Raw genomic sequence first — 23,046 nt, forward strand, 5'->3', positions numbered from 1 at the left:
AGGCCACCCTGCCTACGGAGCTGTCTGAGGAGAAAGGCTTTCCTAGGCTGGGCTGACATTTCTCTCTGAACCGAGGAAGGCTGATTTTTTTCTCTTGTCATGGCACTATCACGGCTGATCCCCAAGGGACCTGAAGTTCTCCCTTCTGACAAGATAGATATTGCTTTCCATGACAGAGGGACCATGAACTCATTCCAAGAAAGGTGAGAACCATTAGACTGCTCCTAGATATAAACAACATTCTTTCATCCCAGTAGGATGTTTGCATCGTGCATCAGCATCCAGACCCATATCTCCAGACAGCCCTGACTGGTCCTAACCTGATGCAGCCTCCTGGTTCTGAAAGCAGAAAACCTCTACTGTCTGTGACTTCTCCTCTGCAGGTTTTATTTTTTCTTCCAACTCGGACACTATGGAAGTCCCCCTCTCATCTGTAGCCTTTCATACAACCTCTCCACTCCCTCCTTGCTGTTAGAACATCTCCCTCATCCAGTAACCCCATCATCTCTACACTCCAAAGCCCTACCTACTCTTCCTTTTTCCTTCTCTGAAGATTTTGAACCTTTCCACCATGATTTTCTCTACTAATAGACTTGCTGCCAACCCTACAAACATGACAATACAACACAGGAGAGCCTCACCATCCTTAGTCCCTTACTACCTCAATCTGCACATTGCAAACATGCTTCTTCTCAGTCACTTTTCCAATGCTTAAAACTAGTCTCTAGACCCCATCACTACGACTCGTCACCACCTCCCAAACTGAGAGGTACGCAGCAGTGCTCTGCTCTCACAGGCCCACTCATTCTATTCTTATCTGTTAACTGTCCCTTTGGAATGTGATCTTCCCGTGCTTTCTGGGACGTCTTCCTCGACTGGTGGCTTTCCTACTTGGGCTTCCTCTTTCTCTGTAGATTCACGACTTTGGAGTCACCAAAACTCAGTCTGCTGCCACCTCTTCCCACCTACAAGTTACATGTTAGCATCCAGTTGTGTTAGCACAAAGGATATATGTATGACTTGCAAATTTACATCTAGAGCTCTGTCTGACAGCTCTGGGGAGCCCAGGGTTTTATAAAACCCTTCTCAAATTCTCTGCTTGGTTGTCTCCTGGGACTCCCAAAGTTACAATGAGCTCTAAACCACACTTAAGTTTCTGAAAGTGAGATCTCCCTGTTTTTTTAGCTACATTTCCCATCTGTCTTGAAACAAGGCTTGCCTGTGCAATGCTAGGTTCATAGTTAGGAGTAAGTGATGATGGAAAGATCAGTGGATTAGGATTAAAATCTTTTAAGTTTTATTAAAAGGACTTACAGGGAAGCTCCCTTGAAATAAAAAGAAAATATCTGTGGGGGAGTACTGTGACTACCTGAGGGGGAGGGGCTGTGGCTATCTGAGGGGGAGGGGCTGTGAATACTTTAAGGGGTGGGGCTTTGACTACCTGAGTGGGAGGGGCTATGACTATCTGAGGGGTGGGCTGTGACTGAGGGGGAGGGGCTGTTACTATCTGACTATGGAATCATTTTGACCTTCTGGGACTATGGTGGTGGTTCTGGGGCTTCAGCAGCAGACATCTTGGACCACGACCAGCCCTTAAGGTAGGTAGGTACCTTAGGGTGCTGAAGCAGCAGAGTGGGTAGAAGGATCCTGGATTTTGAATTATTTTAGGACAACCATATCTTCCGGGTCCTACACTTGGGAGAAAAATAAACTTCTACCTGATGAAGACATTGCTAATTTGGATTTTCTGCTATTTATTGCTGAGCCAACCCTATCTGATAATACCAATGTGTACAACAGAGTCATACATGTTCAAGCATGATTAAAGTGTACAGGGAAGGCAACGGATACCCATGGTTTTATTTTATCCCTATGGCTTTACAGGGTGTATCTTGGGCCATTGAGAACACTGCTGAACAGTATTCCAAAGTACACCTGTCTTTGGAAGAGAAGTGTATTACACACAGCATCTAAGAACACGGGATGACTGTACGACTGTAGGACTGTGAGTGCTTGGTGCTTTTGTTTCTTTGAAACAATGTGTTTTAAAAACAACCTAGCCATGTATCTACTTTAGGACCCCATGATTCATGCTTGGTATTAGTAGAGTCTTGGTGATGTATAGGGGCTGTTGGTTGCCATAAAACAGACTTAATTCCATCAAGGAAAGGTCTTAGTAATTTTTGTTCTCACCTTCACAACATTTTCTACCTTACTTTTATTTATGCTAATGATCAATGAAGGGTGTGTGTGTGTGTGTGTGTGTGTGTGTGTGTATGTGTGAAATATTCTCTTCTGTGAATGTCTTTGTTGAGTGGCAGTGGTTTCAGGACAAAAGGATACAGGCAGTTTTGGCTACAGATCATGACTTTCATTGATGTCAGTCAAAGTAACTGTCCAGCCACCTACCTGTCTCTATAAAATGCTGATCTCCACAGAGCAAAAATGATTACGTAGGCACACTGCCTTTCCTTTAAATCTATTGTATAAACTGGGGCTGGGAAGAGTAGGTCAGTCTGTGATAGAGTGCTTGCTTAGCATGCTATAAAAAATAGGTTGAGATAACTTTTTCTCTTGTACATTTTTTTTTGGGCTGGGGTGGGGTGGGGGAAGTTGTGTTATGTGTATCTAGAGATCGGAGGACAATTTGTAGGAACTGTTTCTCTCCTTCCATGTGGGTCCTGGGGATTGACTGGAGACATCAGACTTGGCAGTAAGTGCCTTTACCTGCTGGGCCGTCTCAGTGTCTTCGAACTAGCTTTGTACATTTGTTTTTAGAATTTCCATAAGTGTCTTGTTCCAAAAGCAAATACAGTCCCCGGAGAAAGCAAAGCTCACTAACCTCTTATGTTTGTAAAAATAATCTCCATGCACGTATTATTAAGGGAACACAGTGTTAGACAGTTTATCATCTTGGGAGCAGGGGTAAAACTACTGAGGTGGTGTTTGATTGGGGCAGGGCTGGGTCTCTGCCTACTCTGTGTTCCCAAGGATGAGGGACGGACCCTACTGCTTTCTCCTAGCTTAATGTCTTACAGCCTTCAATGCTCGTGCCTCCCACGCAGCAGAAGTTCTCAAGCAGATTGTCTGTGTTTGCTCCTGGTCCTCCCTTCCCTGGCATCACATCCATCCCCACACTGATACAGACACAGCTTGGGCTGTTGCATCTGGTTCGGTACTTTCTTCCAGAGACAGACCAGGACAGAGGTAGATGAGAGCTGGAATGAGCTCCCCAGAGCCGCCCGCACAAGGCAGGGCTTTGTTGTGACTGTGCTGGGTTTAGCCCCCACATCGGCACTTGCTGTCTCTGTATTCCCATAGGAATCACTTTGCTCCTCTGGACTTCAGTGTCTTCAGGTGACAAGCTACTTCCACGAGCCTTGATTTCTCTCCCGGTGTCATTCCAGCCTGCCCATGTGACCACGGTACTGAGGACACAATACAAAGTTTACAAAACCTGTAGGTCTGCACTCGGGCACCTCACAGTGCTGGGGCGGCCTCTCCTTCATCTTTCGCTCAGGGCAGTCGGGTTTTTTTGGGGGACATCTTCCTTCCCTAGCTTATCCCGTATCTACTGGCCTGTTAGGGCTCATTCAAAGACTCCCTTCCTCATAAAAATCTTTTCCCTTCCCCACTGGCAGACATTTCTTCTACACCATCTTCTGAACTTCTCCAGTTTTTATCATCTTCTTCCTGGTGCCTCAGTCGCTCTCTGTTACCGTTCCCCCTTGAAAGCTTCATGGGGACAGACTGCCTGCTCTTCGGTCGTGTTTCCTCAGAGTACCTAGTAGGATGCCTAGCACAAGAAGGTGTCCCAAAGTACTATGCCAACTGTGAGCAGGATAGGATTCAAAAGTCCCTATTCCATTCTCTGGGGATGAGATTGCACGTAAGATGTGCCTTTCCATTCGATCCATTTAAAGAGGATGAAAAGAAGCTGCTTTTGCATCATGTCCAGAGAATCCTGGTGAATAGTTATACAGAATGACTCATCATGTGAGCCGACATGATAAAGCCTCACTGGAGGGCTAGTCACAGTGCTCAAACTGTAAAACTGCTTAAATGGAGTGGAGTGTTTCCCAAAGGCGGTGAACGGACAGTTATTGCTCCAGACGCCGCCATCTTTATTATACTACCTTACACTCTACAACATGGAGGGCCATAAATCACAGTTATGATTATTATTTTTAAATGAGAAGTAAGAAGCCCTTGAGAATGTCTACTGGCGGGTCTGAGGGATCTAAGTTGACTTTGGGTCTCTTTGATGGAATCCAAGAACTAGGTTCAAGCCAAATTTGGCTTGTCCTGTCAAATAGCCTGGTCTGGGAGGGTGAGAGCTCTGTTGTATGGTACCCTTTATGTGCTTGGAAGAATTTACTCTTTCGATGGGTTTGCATTCCAGAGGAAGAGTTCACCTCAGGTAGCATTTCCTGGATCATTTCACAAGAGGATCCACATAAGAAAGACCTCTCTGAAGAAGCCTGAGAACCCTGCATTCACTGTCCTGATTCACAGTAGATTATGGTGTCTGGCAGCATGGCCAAGGACCAAGAGTTGCCTGGTAGAGAAGTCTAAGTCAAAAGTCTCTTAGTGCTTTAAATATGGCTCTCTCTTCTGCTCCCTTCCTTCCTTGGTGTTGAAACACACCAGTGACATCACAGGACAAGATTCATTCATGCTGCTTTAGTTAGCGTTTGTTTAGCATAATGGGGAGGGGTGTCTGGCCAAGAAGAAAACAGTGAGTGGGAGAGAGATGAAGGGAGGGACAGTCAAAGTGATGAAGGAGGTTAAAGGTGATCTATGAGGCCACTGAAACATCAGAGGCCAAGCTTCCTGACCTAAGGACTATCCTTGGGTCTTAGTCTAGAGAATAGTTTGACTTTTTGTTTTTCTTCCTCCAAACCTCGATCATTAGCAAGTTATACCATCGGACTGCAAGTACCACTCCTGTCTCTCCACATGATCTTATCTGGGGTAGCAGGGAAAGGGGAAGGAGAGGCTTCATAACAGCACTGGCTCAGAGGGTTATACAAAGAGGAAGGAGAGAAAGAGAGAAAGGGTTGATAAAGTGACAGGGAGATGAGAGAGGTGGGGCTGGTAGGCTGTGGGAAGGGTGTTATAAGGGACACAGTGGAGATTCCTGACAGTCAACAAAATCTCTCCCTAAGCCAGAAGTCAAATGACAGCCAGGCTGGGGGCTCCCTTCAACCTATTCCCTGTTGGAAGGGCCCTGACCAAGGACCTGCATTTCTCTGGCTGTTGACAGGACTCGGACAAAGATCTTCTTAGTGACCAGACCACTCTGCAGTGGTTAACCAGAGCAACAGAGAGTTATGTACAGAAGCCAGAACTGGGAGGGGCTGAGAATGGGTTTATCCAGGACTGTCAGACGGTCCACTTTGTGCATGCAAAGCAACTAGGAAATCTTTGGTAAACTAAGGCAGCTAAGAAATACCGGAAGCTGAATGCAAGATATGCAACACACTTGGGAATTTACTGTGCTGAAGGACGTTCTAGGGTACATTCTGACTGCATGTTAGTATCAGAGGAAGAGTCATGTGAAAACCCCAGATGAGTTTTTTAAAATAAACATTACACATTCCTCAAAATGTGGAGATGTGTGGGGTGGAACGGCAGCTAGGGTGAGAAGACAGCTCTCTTTACAAGAATTCAAAAATGTCAAATTGCTCTTCTATGAATTCTGTTCCGGAATTAAATAGTTATGGGAAGTGATTCTGCCTGGGACAAAGTTGTTTTCTGAGGTACGGACTGGAATCCACTGGCAAGTGCATTTAAGAATAAATCCCAACTTAGGAAACTGTTCAAGTGACTCACCCAACCTGACAGAGTGGGAGCCTCATAGGGACAAGTCTGGTACCCGGAATGGTGGCTCTGCACTATCAGATTAAGGATCTTGTCCAAGTTGGCAGGGATAGTAGGGTCTGAGGACACAGGCCACTGCCCTTTGCTTGAGAACGGGGTTTTAGGCTGGTTTAAGGTGTATTCACTATTTTTGTGTTTCGTTGCTTTAACACAAACAATAAATCCATCAAAACTTAATCCCCCTCTGAAATGCAGGGCATCCCAGGTGAGCGCCAGGAGGACTTGTTTCTGTATGTTCCTGTCAGTACGTGGGCGTTGATTTGTGCTTATACTGCGGACACCATTTCTCTGCGTGTGTTATATAATTGGGATGGTTTGATTGTCGGAATGGAGTAACATAATTACCCATGGTATTGCACGTCTCTAATTCCAACTAAACACAATGGCAAAAACTAGACAAAAATGTAGAACTCAAACCAAAAACTAACAAACAAAGCAAAAACCACACAATGTTACTGAGATCATGCAAAGAAGAAAATAAAGAGGTTAAAAAATGGGCAAGCAACAGACACCATAAATGAAAGAAGGAAAAGAAAAAGCCAGGGGGCATACAATTCTGAAATCATTCTTACCTTCTTCAGTCATTGTGTCATAATATTTTAGTTTTCCATATGATCCAAGTTCTACAACATCACAGTAAAAGACACAAAGATAAGGAACGAGCTATAATGCAAGAACTTCGCTTTTACACATTCTTAATTAATCAGATTCAGAGTTATACTGTCAAATTCGGCAATCGTAACTATATGGAGATGTGCAAACATGAGCCATGTGGCAGACGGCTTCACGGCCCGTTCTCAGAATCACTGAAAATATATTATTCAACTGATGGTGGGCTGGGCTGTGTGTTACAGAATAGGACATGTTAGTTTAACACTCAACAAAACAGAATACTTGGCAAAGGTGCTTCAGTCCAGGCTTTTCCTAACTTCACAACTTTTATAGAGGTGACTCCAGGAGGAAAGGACTGAGCAAGAACAGCCATCTATACCCAGAGATCCTTGTAGACACTTGCTATGTAAAGTGGCCTCGAAGTCACCACATGGCTTTTCCAGCCCCGAATAGAACCTTCTTCTAGAGAATAAAGAGGCTACCTGGAGAGATACTGTATGAACAGCCCAATTTTAACTTTCCTATTCCTGAAGATCTCGTATTTTAGATGAAACACTGAGTGTCATGTGTGCAGGATGCTGGTTGAGGTGTCAGAGGCATTGCACGGGGAGGACCAATGAGCCATCTTCCCAGGGAAGTCCCCCTGCCCAAGACAGCAAGAGAAGCACAACAGGGGACCACGGCAAGGCCTGCTGTGTGCTCCCCAAAGAGCAGGGCCAGAGGAGCAGTTTTTGTGCTTCTGAGGGTAGATGACCTGGGGGACCCATCTGTAATGGAGATCACTGGGAGGCAGGGATGCTGGAGTCAACTGGGGACATGATGGCTGGGTTAGGAGAAAGAGGAGATCGGGATGGATTTCTTCTGTTTCTTACTTTAGTTCCAAAACAGAGACTTTGGTTTTTGTTCTTTTCTAATCCCAGATACTTTTGAGCAATGTTGGAAGCAGATTAAAAATGGTTTTCTTGGTCATGATGATGTGCTCCCAATAAACTTCAAGAATTTAATCAGACTCCAGAGACACTCTTGTGACTCCACAGAATGTGTCCATGGCCCATTGCCTTGGACAGCTGTGGAAAACTCACACGTGAATCAACTTGAAATTGACGAGTCTGTGTGAGATGCAGGAGCCTGCTTAACGCAGATGACAAACATCCCAGCGTTGGATATTTATACCGTACATTCTCCCCTCTATAGATTCCTTCCCACATGTCTAATTTTATCTGAAGCTATTTTAATACAAATACACCAGTAGAAGCTTATACCTTTGGGGAGAAAAAGCATCCCGTCTTTATGCTCTTGTGGATCTTGTCTACTCTGGCTTTTGTTAGACTCATTACAAAGGATGCAGGTGCTTCAATGAGAAGTTGAATTTTATTTAAAAAAGAAATTTTTTTGTGATTTCTAGGTATTGCTTTTAGGGAAATATTTTTTCTGTTGTTTTAAAAACAGTTGCCATATGTGTGTATGTGTGTTTATAGAAGTGTAGAAGTCTTAATATTCATAAATATTAATCATATGTTCATAGTGGCTTTACAAAATAGGTGTGTGTGTGTGTGTGTGTGTGTGTGTGTGTGTGCGCGCGCGCGCATGTACAATCTTGCAGTAAACTATAAATTCTACTAGCCAACAAATAGTTTTTTCCTAGGCTCTCTTCCCTCTGACAGGTAAAGCAGAGGACTCAACAGCTGGAATCCACTATTGTCTGTTCGGGAAACAGGATGCGGGTGGCCATGTGTTTTACAAGGCTGGCTGTCAAGCATGTTCTGCACAATGATGACACATCGCTGTGCGCTAGTGAATCCCTCTTTTCAGACTCGGACCTTCCTGTACGCACACACCTGTTTTCCCGTGTTGGTCCCAACCTGTGAAGCATCTGCTTGTGGCAGATGCTATTGTTTTGAACTTTATCTCTGCTTGGAACCATGAATAATAAAATCAATCACACCGTCGAATTGCTACATTGTTACTTTATGTTGACACAGAGTAGGAAACTCCTCACACATAACAAGGCTCACGCATTCCTGCACTCTGGCAATGTCTAGGTCACCTATGAGCTGCTTCCTTGGATAATGGATGGCACACAGGAACGAGAACAGAGCACGCTTTATGGAAAAGAAAATAAGGCAAACAGTGGGGAGTGAGGGCAGTGAAGAGCTGCAGAGCAACAGGTTACTTGGCTAGTCAGGCAGTGGGAGGAGGAAGCTGAAGAGAAAGTATCCACACAAGCCGGGGGAACGTATTTTCAGCAAAGGATGGAGGATGAAAATGGGTGGATTAGAACACAGTCCTCATCGCTGGCAGCCACGGGATGTGAGACTGTGAACTCAGCAGCCACATCCCGAGGGAAACAGGGCAACATCTCCACGAGCCAGACACGCCTGTTCCCAGATCCTGGGGTCATGGGTGGTGCAGGTTGAGGGATGCAACATGCAAGCAGGACAAACAGTGTGCGTGCAGAAACCAGAGCTCCTCTCACATCTGACTACTGTCCTATGGATGCCCCGTAGAAAGTGGCCTCAGCCAGTTTGTTGACCAGGCTGTAAGGGTCCAGAAGGCATAATGAAACTCACCTGTGCAAGAACTTGACTTCCAAATCACCCAGCCCTCAATCCATGACACCTTCTCAAGCCACTCTTGACTTGTTTTAAATCAATCAATCAATCTATGTATCTATCTATGTATCAATGTATCTATCTATATATCATTGCATCTATCTATCTATCTATCTATCTATCTATCTATCTATCTATCTATCTATCTATCATCTATTTATTTACTCTGCTTTTTTGAGACAGGGTTTCTCTGTGTAGCTCTGGCTGTCCTGGAACTCACTCTGTAGACCAGGCTGTCCTAGAACTCACAGATCTTCTTGGCTCTGCCTCCGGAGTGCTGCAATTAAAGGTGTGCACGCCCATCACCCAGCTCTTTTCAACTTATTTGGATTAGGAACCAACTGAGAGTCTCTTGAATAAAGAAGGGAAGAGGCTGGGAAAACACAGAAGGTGTTTGGTCCCAGATAGCAGCATTCACTGTAGTAACTGAACAAGAGGCGGTGTGGAAGAGTCACCGTCATTGTGGTTTCCACTCTGGAAGTCATCTGGTGCCTCTTCTTTGAAAGGTTTCTCTAAGAACACCACGTGGCCCAGGGGAGGGGTATATCGCATACCCATTGGCTTGTGTTTGGGATGAGCCTAAATCTGACCACAGATGCCTCCTAGCACAGTGCCCAACAAACTCACTAAAATGTTTCTGATGAGCCTGAAGGCTGACCACTGATGTTGCCCAACATGGTGCTGTACTGACTTTTGTGCCAGCTGGAGAGCCGGGGCCTCAGGTGTCTGAACATATCATTGTTCATCTGACCACCTTGACCCACGTTTGCTAGCAATCTCTCCAGCTGACTTCACTGGTCTGGCCTCTGGGCTCTGGTCCACCATACTTCACACTGGATGAGATCAGGGTAGGGGTTTTGTTTCCAATCTTTAAAAAAATCTGTGAATAAGAATTAGTATTGGGGACTCATGGCTTCTGCCTTTCTCAAGAAGTACACAGGCACATGTTTCTCCTTCCTCAGGTGTACTTTTGAGGCCTTTGACATTCTTTATTCCATGACGTTCTACCACCAACTCCTGGTGATGGGAGCAGCAGAAAAAGGACTTCTCATGTTTAAAGATTTAAAATCCGGGTGTATGAAATGGAAAGTCAGTAGAAGGATCTATGCTGAGCTCATTTGATTTGAATGAGAACTAGAGGTGGAGGAATAAATGAAACACTCGTTTATTGTTTAGGTGTCATCTCTCAGGAAAAATCCACGATTGATGTTCTATTTTTTTCAAAGATCTAGCTTTATGTCTGGGTATGGGCTTGAGTTTTTTGGGACAATCAAGGCTTTCTCAGTCCTGACTGCAGCCAGAACTGCAGTGAAGCTGTCTAGTGCTTGTCATGATGTGTGGACGAGTAGTGGCTTGCATGGAAGGGTTGTGCTCAGTATCAAGTGCATGGGAGGAGACGGGATTTGAAGTTAGAGGTGTTGCTTGGGAACCAAGATCTGCTGCTTATGGGACATGTGACTCTGAGCAAGGGGTTTCCTCTCTCTGAATGCTGGCATCCTCAGCTGTGTACTATAAACAGAGTGGCAGCAAAGAGGACACAGGATGAACTGCATAAGGAAGACTATGAGAAGCTGTCATTATTGCAAGTACCACAAAGACGAGGACCTGAGGATGTGTAGCAGGGTAGTGAGATAATATGGTACCTTATCCAAGCTTGTTAAGACAAATTCAAGAGGACCAAGAGGCTTTAAAAAGAGATTGGTTATTCAACAGCAAAAGATATTCGTCATGCCGGGGCCAGTATCTAAGAACATTTCTTCATTAATCCTGCACATCTGCTCTCAGATTTAAGGAAAATCAAAGCACTGGCCAAAAGGAGGGAGAGGATGGGACATGTGACCCTTCTTCATCGACTGTCAGGGGACGATCGGAGCCCAGACATTTTCCCTCTGTGTATTTGTCAGTTAGCTGGCTTCTGGCTAATGTGTCTTAAGTTGAGAGTAAAGACTCTCTTATTTAAATCTCTAAGACAGAAAACCTACATCCCCACACCACATGCTCAGCTCTCCTCACATTTACTAAATAAAAGTATTCAACAGCGCCCCAGAGACAGTAACATTCAGAATGCCTTGGTGTGTTGAGTTTTTCTGGACTTGGTAAAACAGAGAAGGTCAACATTGATGCTCAAGGTTTTCTACTGCAGCCATTATGATAGAGGTTAAGAGTCCTTCTGTACAACAGTCATTGGGCAGCTCGAGTTCGACTAGTTATAACTAGGTGCCCCTCTCCCCTTTTCTCTGTTCTTCCTGTAGACTGAGGGGAACAAAGGGGGAGGCAATTGCTTGTCAGGAGTATTTTATAGGAACAGACACATTGGTCTGTAAAACACGGTGAACTGGGGAGCTGCAAACGTCTTTAGTAACTGGTCTCCTTCCTCTGTCTGCCGAAGGTACAGCAACAGTCTATAAAATTCAGCTTAGTGTAAAGTAGTGTAGTCCTATCCCAAGGCTAGATGTCTCCATGGGTGGTTATTCTTGAGTATTTTGAGATGTGCAAATGAGAAACACAGTACACAGAACCCGGTAGAGAATGCTTGGAAAACTGTCAGAAGCATGCCAGCAATTTGTTGATTTAGACTCAGAGTGAAGGTATTTTTTGTCTCTTCTATAAATCTGAGGATTTCCTTTAATCACAGAGTAAATGTTTGCCTTGAAGATTTCATTTATTTCTTGTTACTTAGGATTTTTGAGGCAGTGACTCGAGTTGCCCAAGCGGGGCTCAAACTTACAACTTAGCTGAGCTCAGCCTGGAACTCCTGATCTTTCCGCATCTACCCACAGGGGCGCTGAGATTGCAGGTGTGCACCCAACATCCAGCATGAATGTTCCTGAATGACAGGATAAAGGTTGATGATGTGTAGTTTCCCATCACACACAGCACTCCGTAGATTGTTCTGTGGAATGTTTGGAGTAAATTGGCTACCGTGGTTTTTTTTTTTTTATTTATTTTTTATTTTTTATTTTAAAGACAGGGTTTCTTTGGGTAGCTGTCCTGGAACTGGCTCTGTAGACCAGGCTGGGCTCAAATTCACAGAGATCTGACTGCCCCTGCCTCCCAAGCACCGTCACCCAGCAAATTACTAGCTTTTTTTTTTTTTTAAAGTTTCCTAATTTGAAATTTTTTTCTTTATAATAAGCCTAAGTTCTTGGCTGGAAGAAGATGTTTTCTAATACACTCCGATATTAAGCTTTATGGTTGTTTTTTTTTTCTTCTCAAAAGCCAATTTGTACGGACTACCAAAATGAATGGTTTCCTTCAAAGTTTTTCTTTAGTCATTAGTCTTATGTATTAAACGTTCCTGGCTAACAGAAGTAAAATAATCTTTTTTTTTAAAATTAACTTGAGTATTTCTTATTTACATTTTGAATGTTATTCCCTTTCCCTGTTTCCGGGCCAACATCCCCCTAACTCCTCCCCCTCCCTTTCTTTATGGGTGTTCCCCTCCCCATCCTCCCCCCATTACCGCCCTGCCCCCAACAATCACGTTCACTGGGGGTTCAGTCTTAGCAGGACCCAGGGCTTCCCCTTCCACTGGTGCTCTTACTAGGATATTCATTGCTACCTATGAGGTCAGAGTCCAGGGTCACTCCATGTATAGTCTTTAGGTAGTGGCTTAGTCCCTGGAAGCTCTGGTTGCTTGGCATTGTTGTTCATATGGGGTCTCGAGCCCCTTCAAGCTCTTCCAGTCCTTTCTCTGGTAATCTTTTTTTTTAAATTGGAGAAAAACAAAACAAAATCCAAGCCACCTAAGAGATGGAGGTTAAATTTGGAAACAACCTCGAATCCCACTTCCTACTCAAGTGAGAGGGGAAGGAATATTTTAACCTTCAAATCCAAAAGCTTTCAAAGCTTTCAAAGTACTGACTCATTGCAGAAGCTCGGCTTGGCATTCTGTGGGAGACTGACATTCGGGATGAACTTCTCTAAGTGACTCTTCAACAGGTACACGGTGCACAGGTGCCTGGGGACAGCTGAACTCACCATGTGGCACACATACGTCATACATGGGTGCTAGCAGAGATACATTTTGCCCTGTGTTGTTTCTTTCCTCCCGCTGAAAGATACTTCTTTTTATTCTATGAGATTAAGGCTTCTCACTTAGGTTTCTCAAAGCAAGACAAGCACTTGGCAAACGAAAATAAAGAGCTGAACTTGGTTTGGAGGGGTTCTCCTGAACTCATGAATTGTAACTTAACTTTTAACGCAATGAAATTGAGATTTAGAACCGTTCAAGACCCGTTTAGGTCATGAGGGTAGATTCTTTTGGAATAGATCCATTGGCGCTATAATAAGGACCGTGGGAGGGGCTCTGTCCTTGCCTTCGTGAGCAACATTCAATGCCTGTGGAGGATGTGTTTTCACTGTGCGGTCCTGACAGCAGAGAGCCAGCCCTCACCAGGCAGGCCCACATCCCTAGAATGATGAGTAACTGAGCACACAGTTCTGTGCTTTATAAATTACCCAATCCTAGGCATTCTGGTAGAGCATCACAAAATGAACCATGACAGTAATCCACACCAGCTACGGGATTCCAAGAAAGGCATAAGAACAGTACACACATGCGCGCGCATGCGCACACGCAGGTACCTCCCTGGCGCTCTTAGGGAGTTACTGCTGACTTTTCATGCCCTTTGAATCTGGCCCTTTTGTAAAATTCTTACTCTCCTGTCTCAACTCTTTGCAAATCTAAGCCTTATGGTTTGTTATCATCAACTTTTTTTTTTTTTTGGTCTCCCTCACTTATTTGCTTCCTGGTTTAAGTACAATACGTATATGAGTGCGGTAAATGAAGTACTCTGCAGACCCTTTCTGATGAGCGGAATCTGCACACCTGGCTTGCTTTGTGAAATCTCTTGATTTCCATGTGTTTTCAACAAATTCTATTTTCTTTTTAAAAATGAAAGCTGAATGAATTTGAGCTATATTTGGTTCATCAATTTTGTAACTTGTGCTTTAAAAACCAGATTGCTTAGTCCAATTTACTTACAAATGTTACTTGAATAAAGGAACCATTCAGGTAGCTGGACCTGGGAGGAATGCTTGCCTGACACTTTTCTTCAGCAGGTCAAGACTTGCTTCTTTATGTCCTAGTCGGGTCCTTGCTGGCTGAGAATGGGATTGAATCTTAGGATGGTGTCCTCTGGGGAACTGTAGTGGAATCCACATCAGGAAGCCTGAGCGGCTATGGTATCGTGACCACTTCCGTCTCTTACGGGCATTCATGGGCAGTGTGTCCCCCCACTGTGCAAGTAGAGAGCAGAAAGTGACTTTTCTTCTTACTGTGCTTTAAATTTTATTTTGGGAGGAATGAAAATTGCTCATTAGGTCTAGCTCTCCTCTGTCATTTTGCAGATTAGTACCTGGATGAAGCAAAGCACAGTGGAAGATGTGGAAAGCTAGGTTACGATCACAGGGGGAAGGCGTCAACTTAATTATGTGGGAATTATCAGCCTTGAACAGTGAACAATAATGTGTGGTCATTACTGTAGATCATCCAGATGGCTCATAATAAAATGTCCACGCGAGTCCCCAGATACTCTGGCTTCTTACAGATTTGTCCCCTAATTTGCAGCCAGCTTCTCTGTGGTGTTGCTTAGCAATGCCACAGTGTTTGCCGAGCTCTGTCCTGTGAGGGGCTGTCTCAGACCATGTTTCACCATATTTTACATGAGCTGGATGACCCGGCAAGAAAAACAGGCCTTTGGATGTGAGGTTCTGCTCTCTTTTTGAGATGGGGTAGGGAGGGGAAGGGGTAGAGTAGAATTAGCCTTCTAATGGGAAGGATGTTTGCTGGAACAAAAATGAAAGAAGGACCATGCTAAGACCCAGCCTAACGCAGCATGGCTAGGAGACCTGTCCCTTATGAGGGTTCTTTTAACTGTGCCATTTCAGACCTTAACAACTCTCTGCAGGTGGCTTCGGATCCTGACACACTGCTAGAGTGTGCTTTGCCCCCTTTCCCCAAGGTCAAGGTGAAAACCAGGCGATCATATCATAGGGTAGGTCTGTGTACAGTTTATAACCTTGCACAGCAGGATCTGCTCTTCCTGGCCAGGAGGAGGTGGTGTGTGTGCTCCTGATATTTTTGACACAAGACTTCTGAGACTGCACGTACAGAGAGGACGCATATTTCATAACACTAAAATTTGAGTAAGTTCTGTGGTTGGGAGAGGGGCATTTAAGGGGACGGAGGGATGTTAAGGGGCTTTTGTGATCTCAGAGATGAGATTCCCCCCGTTCTGCTCTGCACCCCGCCCTACCTGAGGTCTGTGTGTTCTACTGCAAGGGTGGTCTTATCTGAATTCTTCTGCTTTGCTGACTTTTTCACACCACTTGTCAGTTAACCTTTTCAAAAGCTAAAATGAAAACCCATTACTTCTTATCCCTGCACGTACTATCTTTTTGTTGTTGGAACTTTATTGAATGTCCCAATTTACTCCCCCACTCCAAAACTGGGCCTTAAGATTTAAGGTCCCATAGGCATCACTCACAGAATGCTCCCAACCCTAGGATAAGCCATTTCCTTTCTGCTTGCCTTTGTCAGACGCTTGCTCCTGCTGCTGTGCTTGTCAAGGCTACCTTAACTGGTTTGCTTTATACTGGTTAGGGCTAGGGACCACTGTATTCGTTTTTTGTTAACTCAGCCTCCTGTGGAGTTCCTGGTGCTCTGTAGGTGATCAACAATTAAATCCCCCTTTAAAGTGTTCTGGTTGTCTCCATGCTTTTGGTACCTCTGCCTGTGATTCTTTTACTGCTCTAACTCTACAGGTTCTACTACTCTTTAGTATCTGTTGGGAGGAAGTCGGTGACGGGAAGGATGTGCATGGTGCTACTCTAGGAATGCTGGCAATTCCTCCTACAGTGGGAGGAGTTACTTCATGCATAAGAAGAACGAGACCTCAGCACACAGACAACACCTAGGGCATGGGAGGAAAGACACTGCTGAGAAGAGCAGTTGCTGCACCGTGGCTGGAGACCATGGTGGACTTGCTCCTGGATATCTTCTGGGGGCCTGGCTGGACTTGGTTTGTACAGTACAGAGAACTGGAGCTAAAGAATATCTAGATATTGGACCTGCACAGGCAGGCTTCTACCCTGTGACACATGACATAGCAGAAGTATTCTAGGGTGGAGGAAGGAGGGTGGGAGAGAAAAAAATAAAACAAACAAAATCTCATCACCCAAGAGAAATTAAGGGCAAAGAGTAAGACAGATCGTGAAAATGGGAGAGGGGCTGAGAACAGTGCTTCCAGGGTAAGAAGATACAACAGAAAAGCAACTACTTCTCTGATGCAGAAGTAATGGAGAGAAACAAGCATCCTTAGAATCACAGGTCCTTTAGAACAGTATCGCCCTGGCTGCCATTTCACTATGTACTTAGCTCCTGACCACAGCAGAAATACGCAGCCCACATGAAGACAAACTTAGAAGACTGGGTTAAAAGTTGGAGGAAGACTAACATGGTTCTCTAAGATTTCACCATCCATTCCAAGTGTAACTCCATTAATCAGACTGACTTCAGAGGACCGGGATATATTTCACAATATCTACAATATACCTGAAGCTATATAGTGGACATGATGAATGAAGCAGGAGAGAGGAGCAGACATCTTCTAACCCCGGTAGAATCTAAGGGTAGCCCGGGGATGCTTTAGCAGGGTATAAAAAGTAGGGCAGCAACTGCTTTTCTAGGTTTTCATCAATATGTTGAGAAAGAGTGTGTGTTTTTTCATGTCTGCTGACCATACTAAAGCTATGCACTCCAGGTGACATTCCGACCCCTCAAAGAAAACACGTGAATACTATGCCATGCCACTTCCTCACTGTATAAAAGACAGAAGTTTGTAGATACAAAAACTCTAGCTTTGCAGCTCCTGGATAATTTCTTCCCACTAGAAGGTGAGTGTCAGAAACTCAGCCATGCTGCCATCCAGGGCTAAACGGGCTCCCTTACAAGGGAAAATACAGAAAAGAAGTCAGGGACTTGTTCTGTAGTACTTGGGACTGAACCAGAGCCTCAGGCATGCTTGTCTGGTACCATGGAGCTAGCTATACCCCCAGAACTTTTCCGACTTGCGATTTTTATCCAAGCTCTTACTAAGTCATTTTGGCTGGTGTTCAGCCTTCTGAGAAGCTGGCCTTGGTGGTTTGAATGAGAATGTCCCTATCTGAACACTTGGTCCTCTGTTGGTGGCAGTATATGGGGAAGTTGTGGAAACCTTGGAGTGTAGTGTCTTTTTTTAAAAGGTATTATTCATGTGAGTGTTTTGCCTGCATGCGTGTATGTGTACCACATGTGTGCAATGCCCACAGAAGTTGGAAGAGGGCATCAGATCCCTGGAACTGGAGTTACAGATGCTGGGAAATGAACCCGGATCTTCTGCAAGAGTAGTCAGTGTTCTTATCTGCGAGCCATCTCTCCAGGACCCTGGAAGTGGAGTATTGCTGATGAAAGTACCTCATCTGGCTTGGGTCTTGAGTTTATATTCTTCCTCCATTTCCAATTGGCTCTCTGCTTTATTCTGCATTGGAAGATGTGATCTCTCAGTTTCCTGCTCCTGCCTCCATGCCTGCTGGGGGCTGCCAAACCTCTCTCTCCCTTTGGAGAATTTTCTTACCATAGTTTTCAGGCATGACGCTCACTCCCACTAATGAGGCGTGTTTTGGCCTGAAGGCTTTTGAGCTAAGGCAAAGTTCCTTTCGTTATTAGTTGTTTGAGCACGGGAACTGCCACCCCGGAAGACAAAATGAAAGTAGCTGTGTAGACACTGCAAATGTCATGTACAACCCTGGCATTTGAGCTGGCTGCCCCAGAAGTAGTCTGGGGCCAGCACTGCCTACCGGTCCCTGGAAAACTTTACAGATAGTGAGAGTTCCCAAAACAAAGTGTTTTGAATGGGATTGCCATGCGTGCCAGCTTGTGAAACAAACATGTTTTATAAATGAATGGGCAGATGTATAACCCTCCCTCCCCCATCTGATGGAGACTGGACAGCATCACACAAGCAACAATGGTTTCTGGCTTTTTTCCCCTCCAAAACACTCAGGCACGAGTGTATAATATCGTCTCATTTGAGCACAAACAGCCGGTAAAGGACCATGTGGTGTGGGTGGAGGGATGGCTTTACTGGTTGACATGAAGAAGCCAGATCTGGCAGACTTTATCATGTAAGGCCAGGAGAGACCGGAGCCTGAGGACCACTTGAGGATGCACATTCTCAATAGGACCAGCATCCTGAGGATGGTGGTGAGCACTTCCCATACAGATGGGGTAAGGAGGAAGGACCATCTCACCACTAAAGGCAGGCATTCAGCTCAAATGCTTCCTTTGGAAGGAAACCCTTGGACGGGCTATGGCACAGACTCTATTCCTGCATGCCATATGTACACCGCATTGTGAAAACATCTTTCCGCCCTCGGGAGTGCCTCTGTCCTTTGCCCTGCCCCTATGTCCAAGGACTGTTTGCAAAATTGCTTTTCCTGTCTTGGACTCTGAGTCCTCTTTTTTGAAAGAGTGGCCATTGGAGAATAAGAATTTACCGAAGAGGTAAATGAGGTTTAACTTTGTGCTTTATAGCCTGCCTCCGTCATGCTACGTTTACTCTCAAATGCCAGCAAAATAAATTGTTGGCTGAGGAGGGGAGGAGAGAGAAACCATTTCCACACTCAAAAGCATTTATTTTCGAAAAACGACCACATTCCCTTATGCCCTAATTGATATTCATTTATATTGTGTTCAACACAGGAGGGATTGTATTCTAATCATTATGATGCTAAAATACAGAAATAAGCTCTATCATTCCTAAAAGAGGGGTTAACCAGCTTGTCCTGCTAATAGCCTCCTCTCCTCTACCTGGAGGTTTAGGGTTTTCCACTGCAGTCATCCTGTTAAACTGAGGCCCGTGGCCCCAGTCTTCTCTTCTGGAAAGTTTTCTTCTGTTGCTACTCACTTCCCTGGCTCAGGCTGTGTGCAAACATTTTTCTTGCTAATTTAAACTGATGTATAACTTGAGACAGAAAGAAAGGTTACACTTCTGCTTCCAGGGACACCTCCACAGTTTGAATGAACTGGGCATGAAACGACTCTCTTTGGGGATCAACGGATAATTTGTAGAAGCTCATGCTGCAGCTCTTCCCTTTATAAAACAGAAGCTGGGAGGAGTAAATAACAGGCTCCAGGGTCTGGTAAGAAACAAGAAAGCCAAGTAGGAGAGGGAAGGTTGAATCTTCGTGTCAGCTCCGCTCTGACATTAACATATGTTGGAGGGTTGGAAGGCGATGGGATGGAGAGACAGATGGTTCAGTGCAGTGATGATAGGCGTGTGCGACTGTGGACACGAGTCCTGTGTGGGTGCAAATGTCTCAGCTTTGGAGCCAAACTTCAGGCCTGGGTGGCTGTTAGCACTCACAGTGTTTTTGAATGTGTTTCCTCAGAGGCAAAACACTTTTACATTCTTAGCACCATTGCTGACAGAATCCCACAGATGACCATCAGCCGTGGGACATGGAGAAGGGACTCAAAAATTCCAGTCCTGAGGCCAAGGAGATGGCTCAGTTAAGTGAGCACCCCCAAGTTTGAGATCTGAGTTTAGATTTCTGGCACCCACACAAGCTGGGAGTTGCATCTGATGCCTGAATCATGGTGCTTGTAGAGGGGCAGAGAAGGAACAATGATGGGCTCACTGGCTGGTCACTCTAGGCAACTGCTGAGCTGCAGGTTCTGTAAGGGCCTATCACAAAAGTAGATTGAACCGCAAGAGAAGACAGCCAGCATCAACCTTTGACTTCTACACCCATCCTCCCCCCACAGATACACACAAACATGCACAAGCACACAGAGACACAAATGCACATGGCATACACACATGCACACACATACAGAGACACAGACACATGGCACACCCACGTGCACAAGCACACAGACACACACAGCACACACAAACATGCACAGCACACAGAGACACATAGACACACGTCACACACACATGCACACACATACAGAGACACAGACAAATAAGCCACCTGCATACACACACATGCACACACACAGACACACATGGCACACACACATGTACAAGCACACAGACACACACAGCACACACAAACATGCACAGCCCTCAGAGACACATAGACACACATGTCACATACACGTGCACACACATACAGAGACACAGACAAATAAGCCACCTGCATACACACACATGCACACACAGACACACAAGGCACACACACATGAATACATAGATAGAAACATTAGGCACATACACACATGCATACATAGGCACACACATGCATGTATGTACATGTACATATATACAAACACACAAGATGCACACATACACACACACACAGATGCATACACACCCTTTGGAAGCAGCTATGGGACTTGTAGTCTAGTGGGAATCAGGGACATCTGATATGCCTACTCCTCTCAAAGGAGCTCTAGCTTTCATTGAGCCTACAGTCCATATTTTGAGTCTCCTTGAAACAACCAGTTCCTCAGGTGCTCACAATCCCTTCACTTCCATGATCCACTCTCACAGCTCATCCAGAAATGCTCCCTGAGGGCCTTTCTTCAGGTTTCATACAGCAATATGGACTCCTCAGGATGTGGCTAGCTACACTCGTTTGTGTCAGATGCCTGGACTATGGCAGTCCCCAGGCGTGTGGTGTAATGTACAAGGATACTTAATGAAAACCCCACACAACTGCATGCAGAGGGGCTTGTTTCCTTTAATCTGGGAAGACAGCCCTCTCCAGTGCTTCCTCAAGAGCAGGTCACAGATTCTAGGGCAGTAGTACTCATGCAGGTTCCAGAAGTCCCTCAAGTGCCACCCAGGGGGCACCTTCCCTGCCTTCATCAAGCCTGTTCTCCCTCCTCTGACTTCAACTGGAGCATTTAACAGAGATGCTTCTAGAATGATTATTCATCCCTGGTCCATACACCTCCCCCCGCCCTTTGGTGCCAAAATATATCTTTTGCTCTTCTTTCTTGGTTTACATAAATTTACAAACTAAATTAGGCAGTCTCAGGCAATATCTTTTTGAGATTTGATTTGGAAAGAATGGGCATCTTCCTAACACATTGGCTTGTATTTTTTTCCCATTCAGGAAGACTAAAAATATTAATTATTTTTGCTACAAAAATTTGAAATGTTGATTTCGTGTATTTGTACTTTGCCGTGTTGTTGTGTCTGTGCTTTCAGTTTTCCCGCTGTACGGTAGCGGGGCTACTGAATTAGGCGCACTGAGAAAAGCTGATGTAAGTGCTTAGGAATTATAACCATGTAAAGACTTACTCTTCCCTGTGGGAATTTCTTTGAACAAAAGAACTCTGTTGTTTAAAAAAAAGGAAAAGAAAAGAAAAATAAAAGAAAATCCATGATCTATACATAAGAAAGATTGTAATATATATATTTGCTTATCATTTGTGAACAAGACATTCCGAGATTTAGGACACTGATGTTCCTTGCTTACCATCCGTTCCCTCCACCATCAGGCTACTATCAACCAACCAGAAAGGAAAGGAAATGAGAGCACGGAAGGCCCCTTTGATAGGCATGGTGTGGCCAATCTGCAGGCAGGTGAGCAGGCTGCTGGCTGGAAGATAACTCGCACTGGGGAAATCTGCCTAACTGCAAACAAAGAACCTGTCCTATGGGAAAGGCGGAGTCAGCTGAAGACACCTCATTACAGCATTCTGAAGGCTTTGTCACAAAAAGCAGCTTCACAGAGTCCATGTGGGGACTCCATTGGGGCCTCCTGCTGTCCTAAACCTTCTCAGGCTTGTCAGCAAACAACCTTTCACCGATGACAGGCTTGCCAGGCAACAGTGATTCTACTTCTGTGCTGGGAGGTAGTTACTGTACTTACTTCATACATATTACTACCACTAATAAAACTGTTAAAAATAAAAATACTATGCAAGACCAATTTTTTTATCTCCATAGGATGGAGAAAGCACAAGTCTTAGAAAAGGGTTAGGAGCAATGTAACAGGCTCGGCTTTTGTGCCTGGAAAGCACCTGAGCCCCAAGACATGCTCTTGGGTGCCATTTTACAGGGCTGTGTGTGTGTGTGTGCATGTGCATTGTGTCTCTGTGTCTGTGTGAATGTGCACTGTGTGTGTGTGTGTGTGTGTGCATGTGCATTGTGTCTCTGTGTCTGTGTGCATGTGCACTGTGTGTGTGTGTGTGCATATGCACTGTGTCTGTGTGCATGTGCAGTGTGTGTGTGTGTGTGTGTGTGTGTGTGTGTGTGTGTGTGTGTGTGCATGTGCACTGTGAGTGATGGGCTCAGACAACCAACTTCTGAGACTCTTGCAGTGGTGGTAAATTTTTTTTTTTTGATTTGTAAAACCAGGTCCATGGAATGCAAGAAATGAAAGGGCCAATATCAAGGGGAGGAAAATGAAAGAAAATGAAAGAGCAAAGTATTTGGAAGGGGTCTGGGATGCCTGAGGAAGTGAGCAGCAGAAAGGCTGTTTCTCCTGGTAGCTGCAGTTGAGGGGAGGGAGGGTTCATCTCACCACCCAGCAAGGGCAGACCAAGCACCTGTTCTAGGAAGGAGCCAGCCACGCTGAAGGCTGTGGATAGAGCAGGAGCCAAAGCACAGAAGTTGTTTCTCACTACTGTAAAATGAGTAACAACTGAATAGGACATTGTTGGTCACAACAAAAGAGCCCTTCACCAGAGCACAGCTAAACACACAGTTGTACAGCAGAAAAAAAATATAAAAGCCTGTATTCACTCTATTCAGCTAACAAATATATCTTGGGGTTTGCTTGAGCCAGGCACTGGGAGTAGAACCCAGCCTGCCTCAAATCTATCTTATAGGCCATTTCAGGGGAGACATGGGTAGGAAACAAGAAACACATGTGATAATTGTCATGGAGAACTACAGAGCAGAGGGGAATCAAGACCTTTCTGGTCAGGAAGCCT

General features: G+C 44.9%; 1 protein-coding gene across 11 annotated transcripts in view; it reads right to left on the bottom strand.

Moving 5' to 3' along the window:
• Positions 1-23,046, bottom strand: part of Slc24a2 (solute carrier family 24 member 2) — a 243,944-nt gene that overhangs the window by 60,854 nt on the left and 160,044 nt on the right. For 8 of the 11 annotated variants that reach the window (NM_031743.3, XM_063288506.1, XM_063288505.1 and 5 more), the window contains 1 exon segment: positions 6,456-6,506. The exons of the other annotated variants lie outside the window; for them this stretch is intronic. In NM_031743.3, the coding sequence (NP_113931.1) occupies positions 6,456-6,506 (51 nt within the window). 11 annotated transcript variants of the gene reach the window in all.

The sequence above is a fragment of the Rattus norvegicus genome, chromosome 5, assembly GCF_036323735.1.
Source record: "Rattus norvegicus strain BN/NHsdMcwi chromosome 5, GRCr8, whole genome shotgun sequence".
Lineage (NCBI taxonomy): Eukaryota > Metazoa > Chordata > Mammalia > Rodentia > Muridae > Rattus > Rattus norvegicus.